Source organism: Palaemon carinicauda, chromosome 37, assembly GCF_036898095.1.
Source record: "Palaemon carinicauda isolate YSFRI2023 chromosome 37, ASM3689809v2, whole genome shotgun sequence".
In the NCBI taxonomy this organism is placed as follows: Eukaryota; Metazoa; Arthropoda; class Malacostraca; order Decapoda; family Palaemonidae; genus Palaemon; species Palaemon carinicauda.
This window is the reverse complement of record NC_090761.1, coordinates 37,637,695-37,659,422: the sequence shown is the minus strand read 5'-3', so window position 1 is coordinate 37,659,422 and position 21,728 is coordinate 37,637,695. Positions and strand designations below refer to the sequence as shown.

The 21,728-nt window shown below is 38.7% G+C and overlaps 1 protein-coding gene across 9 annotated transcripts in view; it reads right to left on the bottom strand.

Annotated features, from left to right (window-relative positions):
• Stat92E (Signal transducer and transcription activator Stat92E) overlaps window positions 1–21,728 on the bottom strand; it is a 124,976-nt gene that overhangs the window by 26,290 nt on the left and 76,958 nt on the right. For 8 of the 9 annotated variants that reach the window (XM_068361033.1, XM_068361030.1, XM_068361031.1 and 5 more), the window contains 11 exons: window positions 19,464–19,638; window positions 18,933–19,039; window positions 12,091–12,272; window positions 11,619–11,777; window positions 10,743–10,977; window positions 10,368–10,520; window positions 8,099–8,227; window positions 7,840–7,955; window positions 6,392–6,503; window positions 3,910–4,087; window positions 3,280–3,499 (listed from right to left, as the gene is read on the bottom strand). In XM_068361033.1, coding sequence (XP_068217134.1) covers window positions 3,280–3,499; window positions 3,910–4,087; window positions 6,392–6,503; window positions 7,840–7,955; window positions 8,099–8,227; window positions 10,368–10,520; window positions 10,743–10,977; window positions 11,619–11,777; window positions 12,091–12,272; window positions 18,933–19,039; window positions 19,464–19,638 — 1,766 coding nt within the window. The remainder of the gene's footprint in view (window positions 1–3,279; window positions 3,500–3,909; window positions 4,088–6,391; window positions 6,504–7,839; window positions 7,956–8,098; window positions 8,228–10,367; window positions 10,521–10,742; window positions 10,978–11,618; window positions 11,778–12,090; window positions 12,273–18,932; window positions 19,040–19,463; window positions 19,639–21,728) is intronic. The other variant, XM_068361025.1, reaches the window with a different exon arrangement.

Genomic DNA, 21,728 nt, shown 5'->3' with positions numbered 1-21,728 from the left:
GAATTCACTCTGCTATTATCTCTGAAGAAAGGGCCTTTCATTCTTGAATAGAAAAAAAAAAAAAAATTCTCCGAGGCATCTAAAGCTGATTACAACAGCTTACACCAATACCTCGGTATCTTAAGTCAAGAGAAAACCACTACAACCCTCAACCACTATAAGTGGGTAGGTAAGCCAAGTGGGGAGGCATGTGAGCAATCCAGTCAATTCAAAGAAAGTATTGAAATAAGTGTTACAGAAATAATGTTAATTTCAATTACCTTTAACTGGAATTAACTATGCTGTCTACCATATTAGCCTTGATGAAGGGTTAGTAGTAAATCTAACTTGACCACTACTAACATAATAAACAAGACAGGAAAGAATACAATATTTACTAATTTTGAGCCTTTAAGCGTATGTAGAAAGTGACAGAACAGGACTTCTCCCAGCATGATTTGGATGGAAAACAATACAATAGGATGGTTTGGATATATCTATACAAGTGAATCTATTTAAAAATTACAATGCAGAAATCCACAATCCTAATGAAGAAAACAGATCAAAAGCATGTACAGATCCAAAACCATGAATAAATAACCTTTACACTCCCCACATACTTCAATCAACAAGTTAAAGAGAAAAACTTCACCCTACAGCCACCTAATTAAGAATAATTAATAGTAAAACATCACATATCAAGACCATGAGACCCAATGGCAAGCAGTCTTTTTAATTATAAAGATCAAGTTTCCTATAAAATATAGCAAATACTGAATCATAACACCAGTGAGCAGCAGTAGTAACTCCAACTAAGGATATTTTATTAATAAAGTTAAGCACTGTAGCAACTGGCCTAAAATTACATGCTTTTGCTTTCAACATAGGGAGACAAACTTCATCCAACTGTTCATGAGCATCAATGACAAGCTTCAAGAGGAATGAGACAGCTTTGTTAAACAAGTCTCATATGACAACATAAACCAATACATTAAATTTTTGACAATACTCTATAATTGAGCAGCTCCAAATACATTTTCATGCCTCTTAAAGGATAAAAATAGCCTATCCTCCAGTTTATTGCCACCAAATCCTGTACTGGGTGTTAACAAAATGACATAGAAGTCCTTTAACCTTGAAGTCATTCTTAGCTCTAAATTCTAGAAATAAGATAACCCTGTACTGTACCTTAATAAGTAAACCACACATGATCAGACAGAGCTTGCAATTCACAGACTCTCTTAGCGGAGACAAAAGCCGACAGAAAATGTCTTGATAGATAGTTTCTTGAAATCAATTTTAACAATAGGGTTATAAAGGGAACCATTCAAGATTTGCCGTTTACTTCCTAAGATCCTTGCAAACGAGAGGATTCAGAGACCCATCTGCTAGCAATACATGTGAAGCGACTCACCCGATCAAACAGCTTTTTCTTCTACCCTAGAACCAACTGGAACAGTAGAGTGACAGTCTGGCTTTCTGACCAAAGGAGGAGCTGCTGCATTATAGGAATAAAATTCTCTCACATTGCCATTCATTTTATCGTTATATATGACAGAGTTATTGTAACAACTCAAGACAACTGACATGTAGAGCACACTCCTCTAGGGACTATAGTTCTGACAGATGAAGATTCTCCAGAGTTGCTTCCCCATTCTGAGGTGGAAGCAACATGGAACACAACATATCTGAGATCTATAATTTATCAGAGCTTCCTGGTCTTGATAAAGGGGAATCAATACTTTCATTGGGTTAGAGATCTTGTGCCAACATATATTCAGATGAAAATAGGAGTCATTATTAACCGAACATACCAAACAAACTTTCCCAAAGATGTCACTGTCCCTAGAAGTTTTATGTACAAATGAAGAGATAAGGATTTTGAGGTTTTAATTTAATTCAGAAGTACCAAGAATTTTCTCCACCAACAGAAAGTAAAAAACAAGATAGAACACCATCTTCATCCCCACATATAGAATCAAATGAGTTGGAGTAAGGAGGGAATTCTTAGAATTCACCAAAATTCTCAGTTGCTCTATCAAATTAAGAAGTAATACTTCAATCTTCCAGAAACTTCTTGAGACAAGGGCATCACACAACCAATAGTCTGAATATATAAGTATTTAAATGCCCAGAAAAGTTAGGCTTTGGATACTAGAGGCATCATTCCTGCCAATACCCGACCAGCTGTACTCGACCCTAAACAAAGTTATTTCAATTGATGAACCTGTTCCAAAACATGAAGTGAAGAAACCTTTCTTGATTTTGGAAGAATCAGAATGTCAAAATGAACATTCGTTGGGTCAGAAAATTTTCAATTATCCTTCTGAACATCAAGGGAGTCTACTTTGAAAATCTGGTATCACTGAGAAAGTTTTAAGATGTATCTCAAGGCTATCAACCCTTTCAGCACTAGGAAGAGGCAACTGTAAAAACACAGTAACTAGTCTATCACTTTATCGCCTACCCTGGCAACTTGCGGAGCTCTGATGAAAGAGCTGTCTTGACTAGATAGTTGAAACAAATGAAAGGCAACTGAATGGAGCAGAAAACCACAAAAAGATAGAGAAAACTAACACCGGAGAAGAATTAGCTCTTTTCTTCCTCTTCCAAGCATATGCTTGCCACTGCATAGGAGACCAGGATCTGCACTAGGCACATGGGGATGACTGCAAACAATCATGTTCCCTACATGAAGCACAGTGTGTGGATCTTCAACTAGTTTAGCCATAAACCTGTTGCTACCCTTTCTCCAGCAAGTACGAATCTCTTGCTTATTCACATCATCACCAACAACCAGCATTCACATTCTGGAAAGTAAACGAAAAAGATCAAAGCCTTTGGATGGGTCGCAATATTACATCCATACTTCTTGCAGCACAAGACAAAAGCGAAGTCTTCAGCTAGTCGCCAGTGAGCATGAACACCATCTGTAATTAACTACCAATTATCAAGGACAAAAAGTTTATATACGCATAGGAACAAATCTGACATTCGCTACAAAGAAATACAGTACTATAAAGGATTTTTTTTATACATGACTAAAACTTTTATGGCTTGTACTGTACTGAAAACAATGAATTTATAGAAAAACTGTTTTTGAAAACATTTACCAGGCATTTCTGAAACACATTTTTGTAATCATTATTTGTTACTCTACGTTTCCTAACAAAATAATTGAAAATAAAAAGTAATATTCCAATAGTAAACCCCATTCATCAAAGCATGAGCAAAATTGCAAAGTGAAATGCAATTTGAACAAAACCTATCTGAGAGATCCTCTGTTTCAACTTATCTTACCCAGGTACATGAGTGATGAGATGTGGTTTCACATAGCCATTATTGGTTGGTTGCTCTCCTCCCATTGGCGTATAGTACTTTCCAAATGCCTGCTCTTTAGCCACATTTGGATATAAGTAAAGCAAATACTTCAAGTCAGCAATAACATCGGCTAGTGGACGGATGGCAAAAGCCTTGCTTGTGAAAGGTTGCAACATGAAGACATCACGCTGGTCACCTGCTGTAAGTAGAAAGCCCATATTACATCACATCTATTTCACTCTTGAATATAAAATCGTAATTTTTTTCACTACTAACCCATTACCTTAACATAGCCTACTCATGCTCCTGAGAAAATCCTAAACTCTAAAACTATTAGATGAAAAAAAAAGGTTGGCAAATGCCTATATGATTTCCCAGGTCCTCCACTAGCTAACCATTTCAAACTTTGAAGGGGTTAAAGGAGAGGCCAGATTTGAAGGAATAACGCGATCATCCTTGGGTAAAAGATGGCCCAAAACTTATTGAAGAAAATTGCAAGTGATAAACTGGGACACTTGAATATAATCAACATTAATTAGATTTCTGACCTAAGATGTTTTACAAAATTCAAATATTTGCAAATAACACTGAAAAAGGTGAAGAATATACCTTTTGTTGTATCTTCATACATCCACGCAATGGTAACCCCTCCAAGTTCAGAGTCTGAAAATCTCAAGAGGAAAGTTCCACTTTTTGAATTTTTCAACATATCCTCTGCAGGACGCCGCCCAACAAAGCCCATAATGGAACCGTCATTCCAGGGCTGACGTAGGTGTTCCCTGGTTACCTTGAAGGAAGAAAATTTTATTTTTTCAATGGATTAACATTTCAAATTTCAACAAATAACATGCTGACCTGCAATCATCCATCATCCCTTAAAATCTAACAAAATAAAAATTCCTGACAAAGAAAAGATACACTGTATGTCAAAATTAAAGTTAAAATAAAACCAAATAACAATAGAATTACTCAGATATATAGATGGACATAAGATTTGCAAAATAGCTGTACAACAATGGACAATTAAATAAGAAGCTTAAATATAGTCCTAACCTTTAATACACCATAATGTCTTATCATAAATGTCAGGCAAAGTGAAAAATTGGATTCTATCTTGATTTCGTTGTTATGCAGGCACCAAACACAATAATGTATATGTAAAAATATTCCTAAAATACCCTTCTAAAACAAATATTTTCATACAAACTAACTAATAATATACTATAGTCTTACTTTACCAGTATAAAAAATTAATCTCAAAACAATGAGAAAGCCCCTGTGATAACCTTGCTACAACAAGACACTTTATTCTTCTAAGCTTGAGCCCACAAATGGCCAAATTAATTGTCTCCATAACAACAAGCAAAGGCCTTTAAAAAACATAGATAAAATCTCATAACCAGAATCAGTAAAGAGAATAGTTATCCTTATGAGCTAAAGATGTTTTCAAGGATGGAATAGCATAGGGAGAGACTTTAAAATCACCAGCACTTGATGATTAAACCTTTGCTATAAAATCTAGAGCAAAGGTCAACTCATTGGAAGATCAAATGTCAGGGTGACCCCCCATTACATACGGAATGGTACTTTCCAACACAATTTCAAGAGGGTCAGAGTTCACAAAATCGCTCTCTGGAGTCAAATTCAGTGAAGAAAACTCCCGGAGAGGATTGTAAGCTACCTTGGTGTATCTTCTCAGAATAAGGGCCAAATACCAACTCGATGTCAGTAGATTTAGGATTATATTTCCCGAAGTGCCAAATTAGGTTTGAAATGTCTTGATGTTTTAACAATACGATTAATAGAATACTTGAGAAAGACCTATTCTAAAACTCCTGATATCCAGCAGGGAAAATTTCATATAATAGTAGAGATGAAGTCAGCAATTAATGGACTCGAGGCATCAAGTACAGGAGTATTTCATTCGTAGAACTTTGTAATTGATCTGGTAAAAATAACAAAAATTAAAAGTAATTTGTATTTTTCCTAATTATATAAACCTGGTGAAGATGCCCATATGGGATGAGCTTCTTCAGCAAGAAAAGGTGATCTAGAAGATTGCCAGTGCCAAGCTGGGAATACTCTCTTGGAAAAGAATGGTCATGGTGCTTCCTTGACTTGCTGATGCGATCATCTGAGGGAAAGACACTCACTGCTCCGATGTCTATCATCATGCCTAGATACTTCAACCTGTTTGGAAATGAGATTATACTTCACCCAGATTATCACAATACACAGAGTGAGATAAAAACTGAGAATACAATCCAAATCCTTTAGCAACTACCTTTCAGATAAGGTCAGGATAAGCCAATCATCAAGATGCAAAAACAGATGTATCCTTTGCAAGTGGGCCAAAGCTGCTATCAATGTAAACACCTGAGTGAACACCTGACAAACAGTAAACAGTCCAAAGCAGTCTTGAATTGGTACACCGCATTGTAAAGAGAGAAGCGGAGGTACTTCCAAAAGGACTGAAGGACAGGTACTTACAAGTGGGTGACCTTAAGATCCACTGAAAGAACGAGTTCTTTCTTGCTGATGAAACTCAGCACAGAACATGCAGTTTTACAGTTTTCATCCTGAACTTTGAACCCCAAACTTGTTCTGTGTAGAGGTCAATGACTTGTCTCCAGCTTCCAGTTGACTTCTCCATTTGGAGAAGTCAACCTTAGAAGCCCAAAGACTTGTCTTGAAAGACTTATTCATCCGCACTCACTGCCTGTCATTAACTACCTTTTTAACAAAATTCGACATTCAAGCTTTGCTGAAAAATTTCCCTATTTTAAAAGGACTCAGGTTTGTATACTAGTAGATACAAATAACATTGTTTCAGATAAAAAATTTATATAAACAATAAAATTGGTGAATAAAAATTACAGAGACAACAATTATAAAGCCTCAAATCTGGTCAGATTTTCAAGATAAAAACTTCAAATACAAAGTAAGCAGTACATGTAAACAAATCATAGCCTTCATATATTTTAATAAAAATGTCTGTTAATTACCAAGTACTTCAACTAGAGAACTTTGAACTAGGAAAAAACATTTTTCTAATAAGTTTGTACAAGTACAATTTCAAATAACTTCTTACCTTCATGACAGCAAAGAACCATTCCCAAAAAGTGAAATTACGTTCAGAGAGAGGCTCCTTGCAGAACTGTGACCACGACAGCAACATGTTAGTGAAGTCTGGGACTTGCGAGCTTGGGAAAGAGAGGCAAATTCAATAAAGTGAAGCATGTTTCTTTATCAGATATCAAATTCATAAAAGCAAATTTGCTTAATTAGACACAACCACCAGTCGAACCTCAATGATCACCGCAGATTGAAATTCAAAAGGAAACAAGGTGTTGACTATGTCACAGCAACTATACAGTGTAATTAGCTTATTCATGACCATCAAAATAAAACATACGAGTTATCTCTTTTATGAGTTTAATCATATCACCAATTTGATGTATTTTTATGAAATAAAATCCACCACTATAGTCAAACAAAAGGCTATTTACAAGGAAAGTGCAACTGATAGCTTAAACCACCATGCATGCTTGAAAACGGATGGAATTTATACAGGACTTAACCATACTAATTAAAGAATGAATTGAATCTTCATAGGTTATTGGAAGCAGTCCCTACATAACAAACTCAAACTAAAGAGACGTTTTATAGATTATTATTTAGGAAGAAAGATATTCAAACTTATTTCATGATTTTTAAAAAGTTAATTGTGCTTTATAGAAATATTTTTGCCATCTTTTCAACTTACAATTCACTTTAACAATCAATAACCATTTTTTTTACTTTTGGTTACGAATAACAGAGTATTGTTTATGTAATTTCTCAACTTATTCAAAACATCTTCATTATCAACATCAATATGTCTATCATAGTTTCACACAGTTTGTTTATAACTACTGTATAGTTATCACTTGAATATAAAACACACACATGCTAAATTCCATGCTTGGACCTGTGCCTTTCAACATCACGCTGTATTTGGCGATTTGTAACTAAATTTCACATTTCCATTCACGTTCTTTGGCCATTTTCAATACTGTGCAGTAATATTTGTCAATTAATAAGAGTAAATTTCAAGTTTTGACTAGCGCATTTTACCACTATGCTGCATTTGGTGATATCTAATTATTAATTTATGGTTTTGACTCACATTCTTTGGCAATTTCTAATACTAAATTTCTTGTTTTAATTCATATTCCTTGGTGATTCTTGCATTTAAGAAGTTTGGTGTCAAATTAAAAGTTTTTGCATTATAAGAAATTGGCAAATACTAGACGCACAGATAACAAAAGTTGCCTGTAATAGTAAGGTCTATTCCCCCAGACGACAGTTGAAAATCTTCTTATGCAATGAGTAATAATCTTCATGAGAAAGAAATTAAAGTTATCACTGAAGGATCCAAGAAAAGTTCAGAGACCACCTTTCATGAAGTTCCCTCACTCATAAATATCAATAATATACAAGTATGTTTGCCATATACAAGTCATGACAAGTGTACACTTAACATTAATCCATACATACCTATCAAGACGAAAGGCTTTGCCAGCTAAGAACTTCAGATTATCTTCTGTTAGTCCTCTACCAGTTGCAGCCTTGAATTTTGTGTCTAACATCTCAGCTATTTGAGGCCAAGGTACCTGCCGAGATGGATGTAATTTTTTTTTTAAATTACAACAAAATATTTATGAGAAATAAATCAGCTAGAACATCAGGCAAATCCTATTTCAATCAAAATTAATTAGTATTTCAATAAAATATTCCTGACTGCTAATTTTCTTACCTTTTCTGGAACTGTGAAAGGTATGCGGCCCTGTTCAGCAAAGGCGTTGTCCCAAGAGACAGTTGCCCAAGCATGTGGCTCTTGATTACCATGAACAATCACCACCACAGGTAGAGATAGTGTCCACACCTGTAGAAGAAACACGTGAAACAAAGGTTTAAGACACAAGACAACTAAAATATCTTAGGTTTTAGATTTCCAAAGTTTCTTTAGCAATTACTTTGATTTTCTATTATATTACCTCTGCTTAAAAATCATTCTCATGCTTTTGTCTCTAGAATGTATATTGGAATAAGCCCGATGGAATTAAGGAAGAATACTATTTGCAAAGAGACAGTGTTATCACTAGAGTTTCTAGTACGAAAACAAGGCACATTCAGTATTACATTATTAAACGTAGCGTTCAGTCACAAAACAAAATAATGAGGTGAACATTTCCTTCAATATTACCTCTATGAATATCGCATTAGGATTACAGCCAAATGATCAATTACAAAGAATAATACAGGTCAACATGAGGAATCACCGATATATTTCTTGCGAAACATTAAAGCAATAATTTTTACTATATTTTAGTGTACAATTTTATCTACAAAGTTGTGCTAAATGTAACATTCTTAAATTCTACTTAGCTTTTGTTCCCTTCATTTATTTTTGCTTTATAACCAATAATCATATTATTTCAGGAATTATTTTTCTACATTCTTCTTTTGATTATCAGTTTCACAAGATTTCTGAATCAGGATTCTTGATTCCCACAGCAATAAAACAAAATTCTAAATTAATACTAGATTTTACTTATTAAGGGAAGCAACTGCCATATATGAATTTTCAATCAGAATAAACTTTAATACAGTTTATATGTATGAATGAAGTGATCATTCTGAAGAAATTCCAAGGCAATTGGTTGATTAGTTTCAATTCTATCAAAGAAACACAAAAACAAAATAAAAAATAAATTTATTCTAATAATTTATTTCTGAAGTTATTGCAATAAAACTTAGTCACTCTGAAAGAATTTAACAAGGAAAAGGATTTCTAGGGACCATTTTTCAGACAATAGGAAAGAAAAAATTTATGAATATTTTTATTTTTTTTTCTTAAAGTTAAAATCCAAACTCCTTTGCTTTATTACCCAATTATAAAAAATCTATTCCCGACAAAAAATAACCAATTTTCTCTTCTTTAAAATAGTATAGTATTCATCTTTGAAATAATATTCATATAAGAAAGTTATAACTATTTGAATGGGAAAAAAATTAAACAAAGTAAAATAGCTTTTTGGTTTTTTGCACTTCCAGGGATAAAGTATTGTACTCATTGTAGGATATGTGTTAGGGGGTAAAAATACATAAAAACTAAGTTTTAATAATTGATAGGATGCACTATAGTCCATTTCTTTTAGCGAGTCATATTTGCACCGACTCGCAACGGTGCCCTTTTAGCTCGGAAAAGTTTCCTGGTCGCTGATTGGTTAGAATTATCTTGTCCAACCAATCAGCGATCAGGAAACTTTTCTGAGCTAAAAGGGCACCGCTGCGAGTCGGTGCAAATATGACTCGCTAAAAGAAATGGACTATAGGTGAATTTGACTGAATTTACTAATTTTTGTTAATTTGAAAAATATTCATCCAAAAATAAGGTCATGGTTAAATCTAACCACCCACATTTTTAAAACAGTGAAGGTCAGATTTTTAAAGTCGTCATATCTTTGTTATTTCTTACTATTTTGAAGTATAAATTGTCACCGTGATAGATAGGATGCAACAGATGACTTTAGGCAAATTTACTCATTTTCATTAATCTAAAATATATACTCTCAAAAATAATCCAGTAGGCCCCCTTAACCCTTTTACCCCCAGGCTATTTGGAACTTTCCAACCCTTAACCCCCAGGGGTTATTTTTTTTTGAAGCACATTTTGCAGTATATTATACTTAAATTGCTCTAACAGCCTTAATTTTCATCATAGAGAGGTCAGGTTGGTCTCATTCTCTTGGAAAATGCCTGAAGTTTCTCAAAAAATTATCAAAAATATGCAAAATAAAATGTAAATAGCAGTTTTTTGCAAGGAAGTACCGGAACGTCCATGAGGGTAAAGGGATGAGTTTTGTGAAACGTACCAGTACGTCCTTTGGGGGTAAAAGGGTTAAATTCTTACCATTATTATTACAAAGTACTTCATCAGATCAAGGAGTTACAATTCTAGACGATCAGGACTGGCTGTTGAATAAGATATGAGGTATTGTAAATTTGTAACCATAACCCACCTGGAATACTAATTCTCCTCCTCCTACACTGAACTGTGACTGGAAAAGGAGTGAAAACTTTTCATCCATCACGGACTCCGTGCCTTTCTTTTCAGCCCGTTTAATTTTTCGTAACTGCATATTGCGGAAACTGACGGAAAGCTGCCTCGTTCCCTGTAAAAGGTTTATCATAAAGAGATGAAAACATATTTCAATATATAACATATACGGTACATATATACAAACATTATAAAAAGAATAAAATAGACTTTATATCCTCATGAAAGTTAAATTTGAGTAACAGAAATGGTTATCAAGAACTCACAGTTAACTGTAAAATTTTGCAAAAACTCATGGGTCAGTCTAATCTTTCCAAATCCCTAGTAAAAGCATTACCTGGTGGTATTCCATAGTGCCTGTATTATTTAGGATTTCACCAGACTGTTCACCTTTGTTCATTTGGTCATTTTTCAAAAGAGCATTTGCCTGCGCCTCACTAATGATGGACACACGTACTTGAGGTGGAGTCATATTCACATTCAACTTGCCACCAACCAACAACCTCACAGTAGAAGTGAAACGAGTATTGGTTTTCATAACTTGTGGAGGCTGTTTCTCTATAATGAAAGTGCTGAAATAGGAATAATTTTAATTAATCAAAATATGCCTTATCAAGAATTTTTTCTTTAAAATTAAATGAAATGTAAAAAAAAGTCTTTCCCAAACCATAATATATAAAGTGTTTCCAAAATGAGTCCACCACTGACAAAATTCCATCCCTAAAGGTGCTCCTAACAGTTTAAAACTTTGTTGTTATCATCATTATTTCCATCATTACCCAATACTTTTCATCAAATCCCTTTGGTCTATGTTATTTAGATGTTCGACTTCTTTAGCTTTACAATGTTCCATTTCAATTCTTATTTAGAAACAAATCCTTTGGGTGAGCTCTATAAGAGTAAAGGGAACAATTAAATCAGTCCACTAAAAAATTTCAAAAATTAAATAAAATACTCCGCTGATAAAGTATCTAAACATTGATCCTTTATTTCTGTTTTGTTTTTATGAATTCTTTCTAAAAATAATAAAATCTCATTCAATTACCATCATATTTCAATTGCACTTATCTTAGGTCATGTACATCTAAAATACCTCAAAAAGAAAACCATTATCAATCTCAGTACATTACAAGTTATCTTTTATCATTTGACTATTCTATTTCTATTAGATTCAAAGCTGTATTTTTTTCAATTGCAAAAAAAATATTCTAACCTGGTAACAAGCGAAGAGAGGAGACGTGTGATATGCGAATTAAGGGTTGGTAACATATCAACACCTCCTGGAGGGGCTATTGGAATTTTAGTTTGATGTCGTTCACACTCTTTTATTTGGTGTCGGTTTAGCCAAATTATTTCTGCCAGCGCTTCACACCTAGTAGAAAATATCATGAGAGAATCATTATTGGATAAGATAGGGTATCAATAAAAATAACAGGGATTGTTATCAATAGAATCTAATATCAATGCTTTTACAGGTGAGGGTGATCTTTATAGAATATAAAATGCTGAATGCTAGAAATGAGTCATAAAAATTAAAAAAATCTTAACAGAATTAGAAACTCTCTAAAAGAAAAAACTATGGATATGTTTGTCTATCACTATGATAATAGACTATATAATCTAAGATCCCTCTGAAAAAGATCCTAACAGACCTAATTATTAATCATAAAAGGAAAACTACTCACCACTCTTGAATTTGATCAAGTTTATTTGGGTTAAAAGGTCGACCATTTCCAGCCATTTGTTGTTCTCTCTTCCAGTTGATCAATTCTTCATCTAATATACGTTGCTGTAAACTGTTAAGTCTGTCTATGGTTCCTTTATGCTTTTCTGCGAGCGCCATTCGTCGTTGCAATAACCCAGATACCTGTATCAAAAATTCATAGCTTATATTCCCAGCAATTGGTAAAATAAAATTGAAAAAAAAAATATCAAAATGATATTTTAATTATAAAATAAATTTTTGAATATACTTACCCGGTGAATATATAATAGCTGCAACTCTGCGGCTCGACAGACAACATACTCAAAAAACTCGCGAGCGATCGCTATGCAGGTTGCGGGTGTGCCCACCAGCGCCAACTGTCGGCCAGATACCACTCTTGAATGTAAACAAAACCTTCAATTCTTCTCGTCCCGCTGCGTCTCTATTGGGGAGGAAGGGAGGGTCATTTAATTTATATATTCACCGGGTAAGTATATTCAAAAATTTATTTTATAATTAAAATATCATTTTTAAGTATTAAACTTAGCCGGTGAATATATAATAGCTGATTCACACCCAAGGAGGTGGGTAGAGACCAGAGTTAATATGTTTACAGCGTATAAGCTAAGAGTTTTTTCATTTTGACAGTTATCAATATAACAAAACCAAAATAAATAGGTACCTGGTAAGGAAGTTGACTTAGACGATTACTCTGCCTTGTAAGTCTGTCTTCCTCACGGAGCCCAGCGATCCTCTTAGGATGCTGACAGACTCCCAGGAGCTGAAGTATCAAGGGCTGCAACCCATACAACAGGACCTCATCAAACCCCTAATCTGGGCGCTCTCAAGAAATGACTTTGACCACCCGCCAAATCAACCAGGATGCGAAAGGCTTCTTAGCCTTCCGTACAACCCAAAAAACAATATTAAAAAACATTTCAAGAGACAGATTAAAAGGATATGGAATTAGGGAAGTGTAGTGGTTGAGCCCTCACCCACTACTGCACTGCTGCTACGAATGGACCCAGTGTGTAGCAGTCCTCGTAAAGAGTCTGGACATCTTTCAAGTAAAATGACGCGAACACTGACTTGCTTCTCCAAAAGGTCGCGTCCATGATACTTTGCAGAGATCTATTTTGCTTAAAGGCCACGGAAGTTGCTATAGCTCTAATCTCGTGCGTCTTAACCTTAAGCAAAGATCGGTATTCCTCACTCAAGTGTGAATGAGCTTCTCGTATTAACAATCTGATAAAATATGACAAAGCATTCTTTGACATAGGTAAGGATGGTTTCTTAACCGAACACCATAACGCTTCAGATTTACCTCTTAAAGGCTTAGTACGAGCTAAATAGAACTTAAGAGCTCTAACGGGGCATAATACTCTCTCTAACTCGTTGCCTACGATCTTTGATAAGCTAGGAATATCAAAAGATTTAGGCCAAGGACGAGAAGGCAGTTCATTCTTGGCTAGGAAACCAAGTTGAAGAGAACAAGAGGCTTTTTCTGTCGAAAAACCGATGTTCTTGCTGAAGGCATGAAGCTCACTGACTCTTTTAGCTGAGGCCAAGCACACCAGGAAAAGAGTCTTAAGAGTGAGATCCTTCAGGGAGGCTGAATGTAAAGGCTCGAACCTGTCTGACATGAGGAATCTTAGGACCACGTCTAAATTCCATCCAGGTGTAGCCAAACGACGTTCCTTAGAGGTCTCAAAAGACTTAAGGAGATCTTGTAGATCTTTATTGTTGGAAAGATCTAAGCCTCTATGCCGGAAGACCGAAGCCAACATGCTCCTGTAGCCCTTGATCGTGGGAGCTGAAAGGGAGCGAACTCTTCTCAGGTATAAGAGGTACTGGACGAGGATACAGATACTGACTTGCACCAGTCTCGGAAGATTTCCCACTTCGATTGGTAAACTCTAATGGTAGAAGCTCTCCTCGCTCTTGCAATCGCACTGGCTGCCTCCTTCGAAAAGCCTCTAGCTCTCGAGAGTCTTTCGATAGTCTGAAGGCAGTCAGACGAAGAGCGTGGAGGCTTTGGTGTACCTTCTTTACGTGTGGCTGACGTAATAGGTCTACTCTTAGAGGAAGACTTCTTGGAAAGTCTACCAGCCATCGAAGTACCTCGGTGAACCATTCTCTCGCGGGCCAGAGGGGAGCAACTAACGTCAACCTTGTCCCTTCGTGAGAGGCGAACTTCTGCAGTACCTTGTTGACAATCTTGAATGGTGGGAATGCGTATAGGTCTAGGTGAGACCAATCTAGGAGAAAGGCATCTATATGTATTGCTGCTGGGTCTGGGACTGGAGAGCAATAGATTGGAAGCCTCTTGGTCATCGAGGTTGCAAAGAGGTCTATGGTGGGTTGACCCCAAGTCGCCCAAAGCCTCTTGCACACATCCTTGTGGAGGGTGCATTCGGTTGGAATTACCTGACCTTTCCGACTGAGACAATCTGCTAGAACGTTCAAGTCGCCCTGGATAAACCTCGTCACGAGGGAGATGCCTCGATCTCTTGACCAGATGAGCAGGTCCCTTGCGATCTCGTACAGTGTCAGGGAGTGGGTACCTCCTTGTTTGGAAATGTACGCCAAGGCTGTGGTGTTGTCCGAGTTGACCTCCACCACTTTGTCTCGAAGGAGACTCTCGAAGCTTATCAAGGCCAGGTGAACTGCCAAAAGCTCCTTGCCGTTGATATGCATGCTCCTCTGACTTGAGGTCCACAGACCTGAGCATTCCCGACCGTCCAGTGTCGCACCCCAACCCAAATCCGATGCGTCTGAGAAGAGAACGTGGTTTGGTTTCTGAACTGCTAGGGGAAGTCCATCTCGTAGACTGATATTGTCTTTCCACCAATTCAGGCAAGTCTTTACTGTTTCGGAAATCGGGATCGAGACCGCCTCTAGCGTCTTGTCCTTTTTCCAGTGAAAAGCTAGATGGAATTGTAGAGGTCGGAGGTGTAGCCTTCCTAGCGCGACAAACTGCTCCAGGGATGATAGAGTTCCTATCAGACTCATCCAATTCCTGACTGAGCAACGTTCTCTCTTCAACATCTTTTGGATTACGAGCAGGGCTTGATCTATTCTGGGGGCCGACGGAAAAGCCCGAAAAACTGGACTGCGAATCTCCATCCCTAAATACAGAATAGTTTGGGATGGGATCAGCTGGGACTTTTCCAAGTTGACCAGAAGTCCCAATTCCTTGGTCAGATCTAAAGTCCAATTGAGATCCTTCAGACAGCGATGACTGGACGAGGCTCTGAGAAGCCAGTCGTCCAAATGAAGGGAGGCTCGGATACCCGATAAATGAAGGAATTTTGCCACATTCCTCATAAGCCTCGTAAACACGAGAGGAGCAGGACTTAGGCCAAAGCACAGGGCCCGAAACTGGTACACCACATTGTCGAACACAAATCTCAGAAAAGGTTGGGAATCTGAGTGAATGGGGATGTGGAAGTAAGCGTCTCTTAGGTCGAGAGAGACCATCCAGTCTCCCTTTCTGACCGCTGCTAAAACTGACTTCGTGGTCTCCATGGTGAACTTTGTCTTTGTGACAAAGACATTCAGAGCACTGACGTCTAGCACCGGTCTCCAACCTCCTGTCTTCTTCGGTACTAGGAAGAGACGGTTGTAAAACCCCGGTGATTGAAGGTCCGAGACTTTGACCACCGCTCCCTTCTCTAGCAAAAGAGACACTTCTAGTTTCAGGGCTTGTCTCTTTGCTTCCCCTCGGTACCTGGGAGAGAGATCGATGGGGGACATCGCTAGAGGAGGTTTGCGTACAAATGGGATTTTGTACCCCTCTCTGAGCAACCTCACAGACTGTTGATCTGCGCCTCTCTTCTCCCAGGCTTGCCAGAAGTTCTTGAGTCTGGCACCTACTGCTGTCTGAAGCTGCGGGCAGTCAGACTCTGCCTCGCGAGGACTTGGCTACTTTCCTCTTTCCTCTCTTCCCTTCGGCACGAGTACTTCCCCTGCTGGGGGCTCTGCCACGAAAGGGCGGAATAAACCTGGACGCTGGAGTGTCTATCCTAGGTCTAGCAGACAAGGCAGACGAAGGGGTCCCTTTGCGAGCCGAGGACGCAACTAAGTCATGGGTGTCCTTCTGCAAAAGGGACAACGATATTTCCTTAACTAAAAGTTCAGGAAACAAGAACTTAGATAAAGGGGCAAAGAGTAGCTCAGATCGTTGACAGGGCGTCACTCCTGCTGACAGAAAAGAGCACAGAGACTCTCGTTTCTTTAGGACTCCTGACGTAAACGAGGCAGAGAGCTCGTTGGATCCATCGCGGATGGCCTTATCCATGCAGGACATAATGAGTAAGGAAACATCTCTATCGGCTGATGAGATTTTCCTACTCAGGGCTCCCAAACACCAGTCAAGGAAGTTAAAAACTTCAAAAGCCCTAAAGATGCCCTTAAGTAGATGGTCCAGGTCTGAGGATGACCAACTAATCTTCGAGCGTCTCATGGCTAGGCGGCGAGGAGAGTCTACAAGACTTGAGAAGTCGCCCTGGGCAGAGGCAGGAACTCCCAAGCCGAGAACTTCTCCCGTGGCATACCAGACGCTCGATCTAGACGAGAGTTTAGTTGGGGGGAAGGCAAAGGAAGTCTTCCCTAAACTCCTCTTGGTTTCTAACCAATCGCCTAACAGCCGTAAAGCTCTCTTGGATGAGCGAGAGAGAACGAGTTTTGTAAAGGCTGGCATGGCAGCAGGTACGCCTAAAACAAACTCAGACGGCGGCGAACGAGGAGCCACAGAGACAAAGTGTTCAGGGAACAACTCTTTAAAAATGAGCATGACTTTCTTAAAGTCCATAGATGGCGGAACTGCTCTAGGCTCATCAATATCTGAAGGATGATCCTCAGGCTGAGGGTCAGCAACGTCCTCATCCGAAAGTTCCTCATCTGATAACTGATGAGAAACAAGCAAAGGGGTTGGCAATGCTTGACACGCAGCGTCCGCCCGCACTGGTGCATAAGTGGCGGAGCAGGACGCAGCGTCCTGAAACTGCTGAACAGTCTGGGAACTGTCAACAACAACAACAGGTGCGTGAGGACGCACAGCGTCCACCCGAGACTGCTTAGACCGCCTGGGTTGTGCAGTCAAAACAACTCTAGGTTGCGGAGGTTGACGCACCGCGTCAAAACAAGTCAACTCTGATGGTTGGCGAACGTCCTGAACGTCACCACGCGCATCAGTGAGTTGCTTAACGTCCACATGCGGTTGAAAGTCCACACGAGACCACATCGGGTGTGGTACAACCCCCACTGGTTGACGTGAGCTGGCAACACCAACGTCAACAGGACGCACAACAGAACGCTTGGGTGGCTGACGGCCAGGATCTCCATGAGATAAACGGCTAGGTTCAACGGAAACCTTCTCTGCGTTGTAATCTTCCATAAGGGACGCAAGCTTAGACTGCATGTCCTGCAGTATAACCCATTTAGGGTCTACGGTAACGGGTGCGGTAACAGCCGGGGTTAGCATCTGAGACGGCACAACTTTGCCTTGCTTAGGCGGCGAGCAGTCATCCGATGACAGCAACGGGTCCGAACTGTCCCAATGACTACATCCGGGACGTTGGACCTGTCCTGAAGGGACCGACTTGCGTTTCAAAGGCCTAGAAACCTTGCTCCATGGTTTCTTGCGTGAAACGCCTTCGGAAGACGAGGTAAAAATGGGCTCTCTCGTCTTATGGTAGGGGCGATCTTGATGAGATACGCCTGATACCATAGAGGGAACGTCTGTTCGCTGATCAAGGCCTCTCGAACCCATAAGTCGTATGACATTGCTTCTCCCCTGGGCTTGGGAGCTTGCAAGAGGTCCCGGACTAGGTGAACGACAGGCACGAACAGACGAACCCTCGGTCGCAACACTGTTCACAACACTTTGCGCACTAATCACTTTCCCACTTTCCGCCGTGGCACTGTGGCACTTAAGTTCCTTCACGTCAGCCATGAGTTGATTACGGTCACTTGCTAACGCTTCAACTCTCTCCCCCAAGGCATGAATAGCACGTAACATGTCTTGCATAGACGGTTCCTGAGTGCTAGAAGGGGGGTTAGGAACAACCACTACAGGGGAAGGATTAGGTTCAGGGGCATGTGGAGAGGAAAAATCTACAGACCTAGATGAACTCCTCCTTACCCTATCTCTCTCTAGCCTACGTGCATATTTATCGTATTCGAGCCAATCGAATTCCGAAAGGCCCACGCATTCCTCACACCGATCTCCCAATTGACAGGTTTTACCCCGACAATTGGAACAAACAGTATGAGGGTCGAGAGAAGCCTTTGGAAGACGCCTATTACAGTCCCTAGCATTACACTTTCGAAATCTAGGTACTTGAGAAGGGTCAGCCATTTTGAATTAGTCAAAGAAAATTCCAAAAACAATCCAAGTCATCAACAAATAATCCGATTCAATAAAGAGTTCAAGAGTTTATGTTGAGGAAAAACACCTGTACTGCGAAAGCTCAAACCAAAATAAAGTACTTCACCAAATATGATGGGAAAACTCCAGGTTCTACAGCGAGTATAAGTACGTCTTGTCGTCAACGTCGACAGAGAAGAATTGAAGGTTTTGTTTACATTCAAGAGTGGTATCTGGCCGACAGTTGGCGCTGGTGGGGACACCCGCAACCTGCATAGCGATCGCTCGCGAGTTTTTTGAGTATGTTGTCTGTCGAGCCGCAGAGTTGCAGCTATTATATATTCACCGGCTAAGTTTAATATTTAAAAATAAAAAATCAAACCAATAGGTATTTCCAGTAATCCATTAGAATAGTCAATAATATTGATGAACGCAGCAAAAATGATAAATACCTTTTGTGCTAATTGCTGTTCCCCCACTTCTTTTCGTTTACGTAAATTCATTTCCACATCCCTATTCTGCGTCGTTCTCTCTTGTGATTGTATGTGTGATAGATGAGCTAAAATTCAAAAGAGATTAATATTAACTTGAGCTTACAAGAACAAATTTACAAAGCACAAGAGCCAGATTACAATTCTAAAGACACTCAATTTTCATGTTACTAAATTCACAATTCCACAATTGAAATTCAGTTAACCTACAAAATATATCACATATGTTTCCTTTTCTTTTTTGTTAACCAAAGTCAGTAACTCATCAGCTAACATGACAAATTTGCATATAATTTGTATTTTTCCTAAATATACAAACCCGAGTCTGAATATCAAGATAAATGAATGTACAATATATTGATGACTTAAGTACCAGTCATTAAAATGATAGATACTGTACAGATAAAACTATACGGATGTGAATTTAAAACTAACTGATTTTAAACACAAAAAAGTCTGCATCAACATACTACATACAACACCAATACTAACCGTTAATCTTTGCACAGTCATGGTACTGAAGGGCAAATGATTCTTGTTCCTGCTCTAGCTGTCGCAACTCGTCCGCAGTTTCACGGGTACGTCTGTGCAGCACCTCTAATTCCTGTACAATTTCTGTGCAGGGTTCAACTATCATGTTTACACCTGGCCCTACACCACCCAGCATCTAAAAGAATAATAGATTTTATGGTTATGTTAAAAGTTCAATTAGGCTGGGAAACCCACTGTATAGTGTACTGTACAGTGTTCAGACCATTCATTATCTCAAAATGAAGAGCACAACTTGCATAGAATACTATTTCACTATAAGGATACTGATTTTTTTTTTTAATAAATAATAAAAGGTTTTTAAAATTAAGCCTACAATTTTACTGTCAAATAAAAGTTCATCAATTTGCCAACACAGTGGCTTCAATGTCTGTCACGAATAAAAAAAAATATAGTAAAGAAGAAAATTCGCTTGCATGCTAATATGCCAAATTCACGCAATTAAAGTAGATGCAAATTTAGTCATAATGATTATCATCTTAAAAATAGATCATACAAGGCCTATTAGTTTTTGTCAATTTATTTCAATAGCAAACTGCAGTTGTTACTAATGAAAAATGTTATTTTTATTAGTAAAATAAATTTTTGAATATACTTACCCGATAATCATGTAGCTGTCAACTCCGTTGCCCGACAGAATTCTATGGAGGGATACGCCAGCTATCACAATACTAGAAGGGGGTGTACTTACCAGCGCCACCTGTGGCCAGGTACTATAGTACTTCTTGTTGACACCTCCTCTATTTTTCCTCGGTCCACTGGTTCTCTATGGGGAGGAAGGGAGGGTCGATTAAATCATGATTATCGGGTAAGTATATTCAAAAATTTATTTTACTAATAAAAATAACATTTTTCAATATTAAACTTACCCGATAATCATGTAGCTGATTCACACCCAGGGGGGTGGGTGAAAACCAGTGTACAAGATTAAAGGATAGCTAAGTATCCCATATTTCATATAACAGTTATCTCAAATAACAATGAAATAATAAGTACCTGGTAAGGAAGTCGAATTGAACCGTTACTCTGCCTCTTTTTTAAGTTCGTCTTCCTTACTGAGCGCAGCGTTCCTCTTGGAGGCTGAATCAACCCAAAGGTGCTAAAGTATATAGGGTTGCAACCCCTACTAAAGGACCTCTACAAAACCTCTAACCCAGGCGCTTCTCAAGAATGAATAGACCACCCGCCAAATCAAAAGGATGCGGAAGGCTTCTTAGCCTACCGTAACAACCATAAAAACAACAATAAAAGCATTCAAGAGAAAGGTTAAAAAAGGTTATGGGATTAAGGGAATGTAGTGGCTGAGCCCTCACCTACTACTGCACTCGCTGCTACGAATGGTCCCAGGGTGTAGCAGTTCTCGTAAAGAGACTGGACATCTTTAAGATAAAATGATGCAAACACTGACTTGCTCCTTCAATAGGTTGCATCCATTATGCTCTGCAGAGAACGGTTTTTATTAAAGGCCATCGAAGTAGCTACGGCTCTTACTTCGTGGGTCCTTACCTTCAGCAATGCAAGGTCTTCCTCCTTTAAGTGAGAATGGGCTTCTCTAATCAGAAGCCTTATATAATACGAAACCCCGTTCTTGGACATGGGCCTCGAAGGTTTCTTGATGGCACACCATAAGGCTTCTGACTGTCCTCGAATAGGTTTAGACCTCTTAAGATAATACTTGAGAGCTCTGACAGGGCAAAGAACTCTCTCTAGTTCGTTACCTACCATGTTGGAGAGGCTAGGTATTTCAAACGATCTAGGCCAAGGACGTGAAGGAAGTTCGTTCTTTGCTAGGAATCCGAGCTGAAAAGAACATGTTGCAGATTCGGTTGTGAAACCAATGTTCTTGCTGAAGGCATGAACCTCACTGACTCTCTTAGCTGTTGCAAGGCAGACGAGAAAAAGAGTCTTGAGGGTAAGGTCCTTAAAGGAAGCTGACTGGAGAGGTTCGAACCTAGGTGACATAAGGAACCTTAAGACTACGTCTAGGTTCCAGCCTGGAGTGGATAGACGACGCTCTTTAGACGTCTCAAAGGACTTAAGGATGTCTTGAAGGTCCTTGTTGGAAGAAAGGTCCAAACCTCTGTGGCGGAGAACTGAAGCCAACATACTCCTATACCCTTTAATCGTAGGGGCTGAAAGGGATCTCTCATTCCTAAGATGTAGAAGGAAGTCAGCTATTTGGGTCACAGAGGTATTGGTAGAGGATAT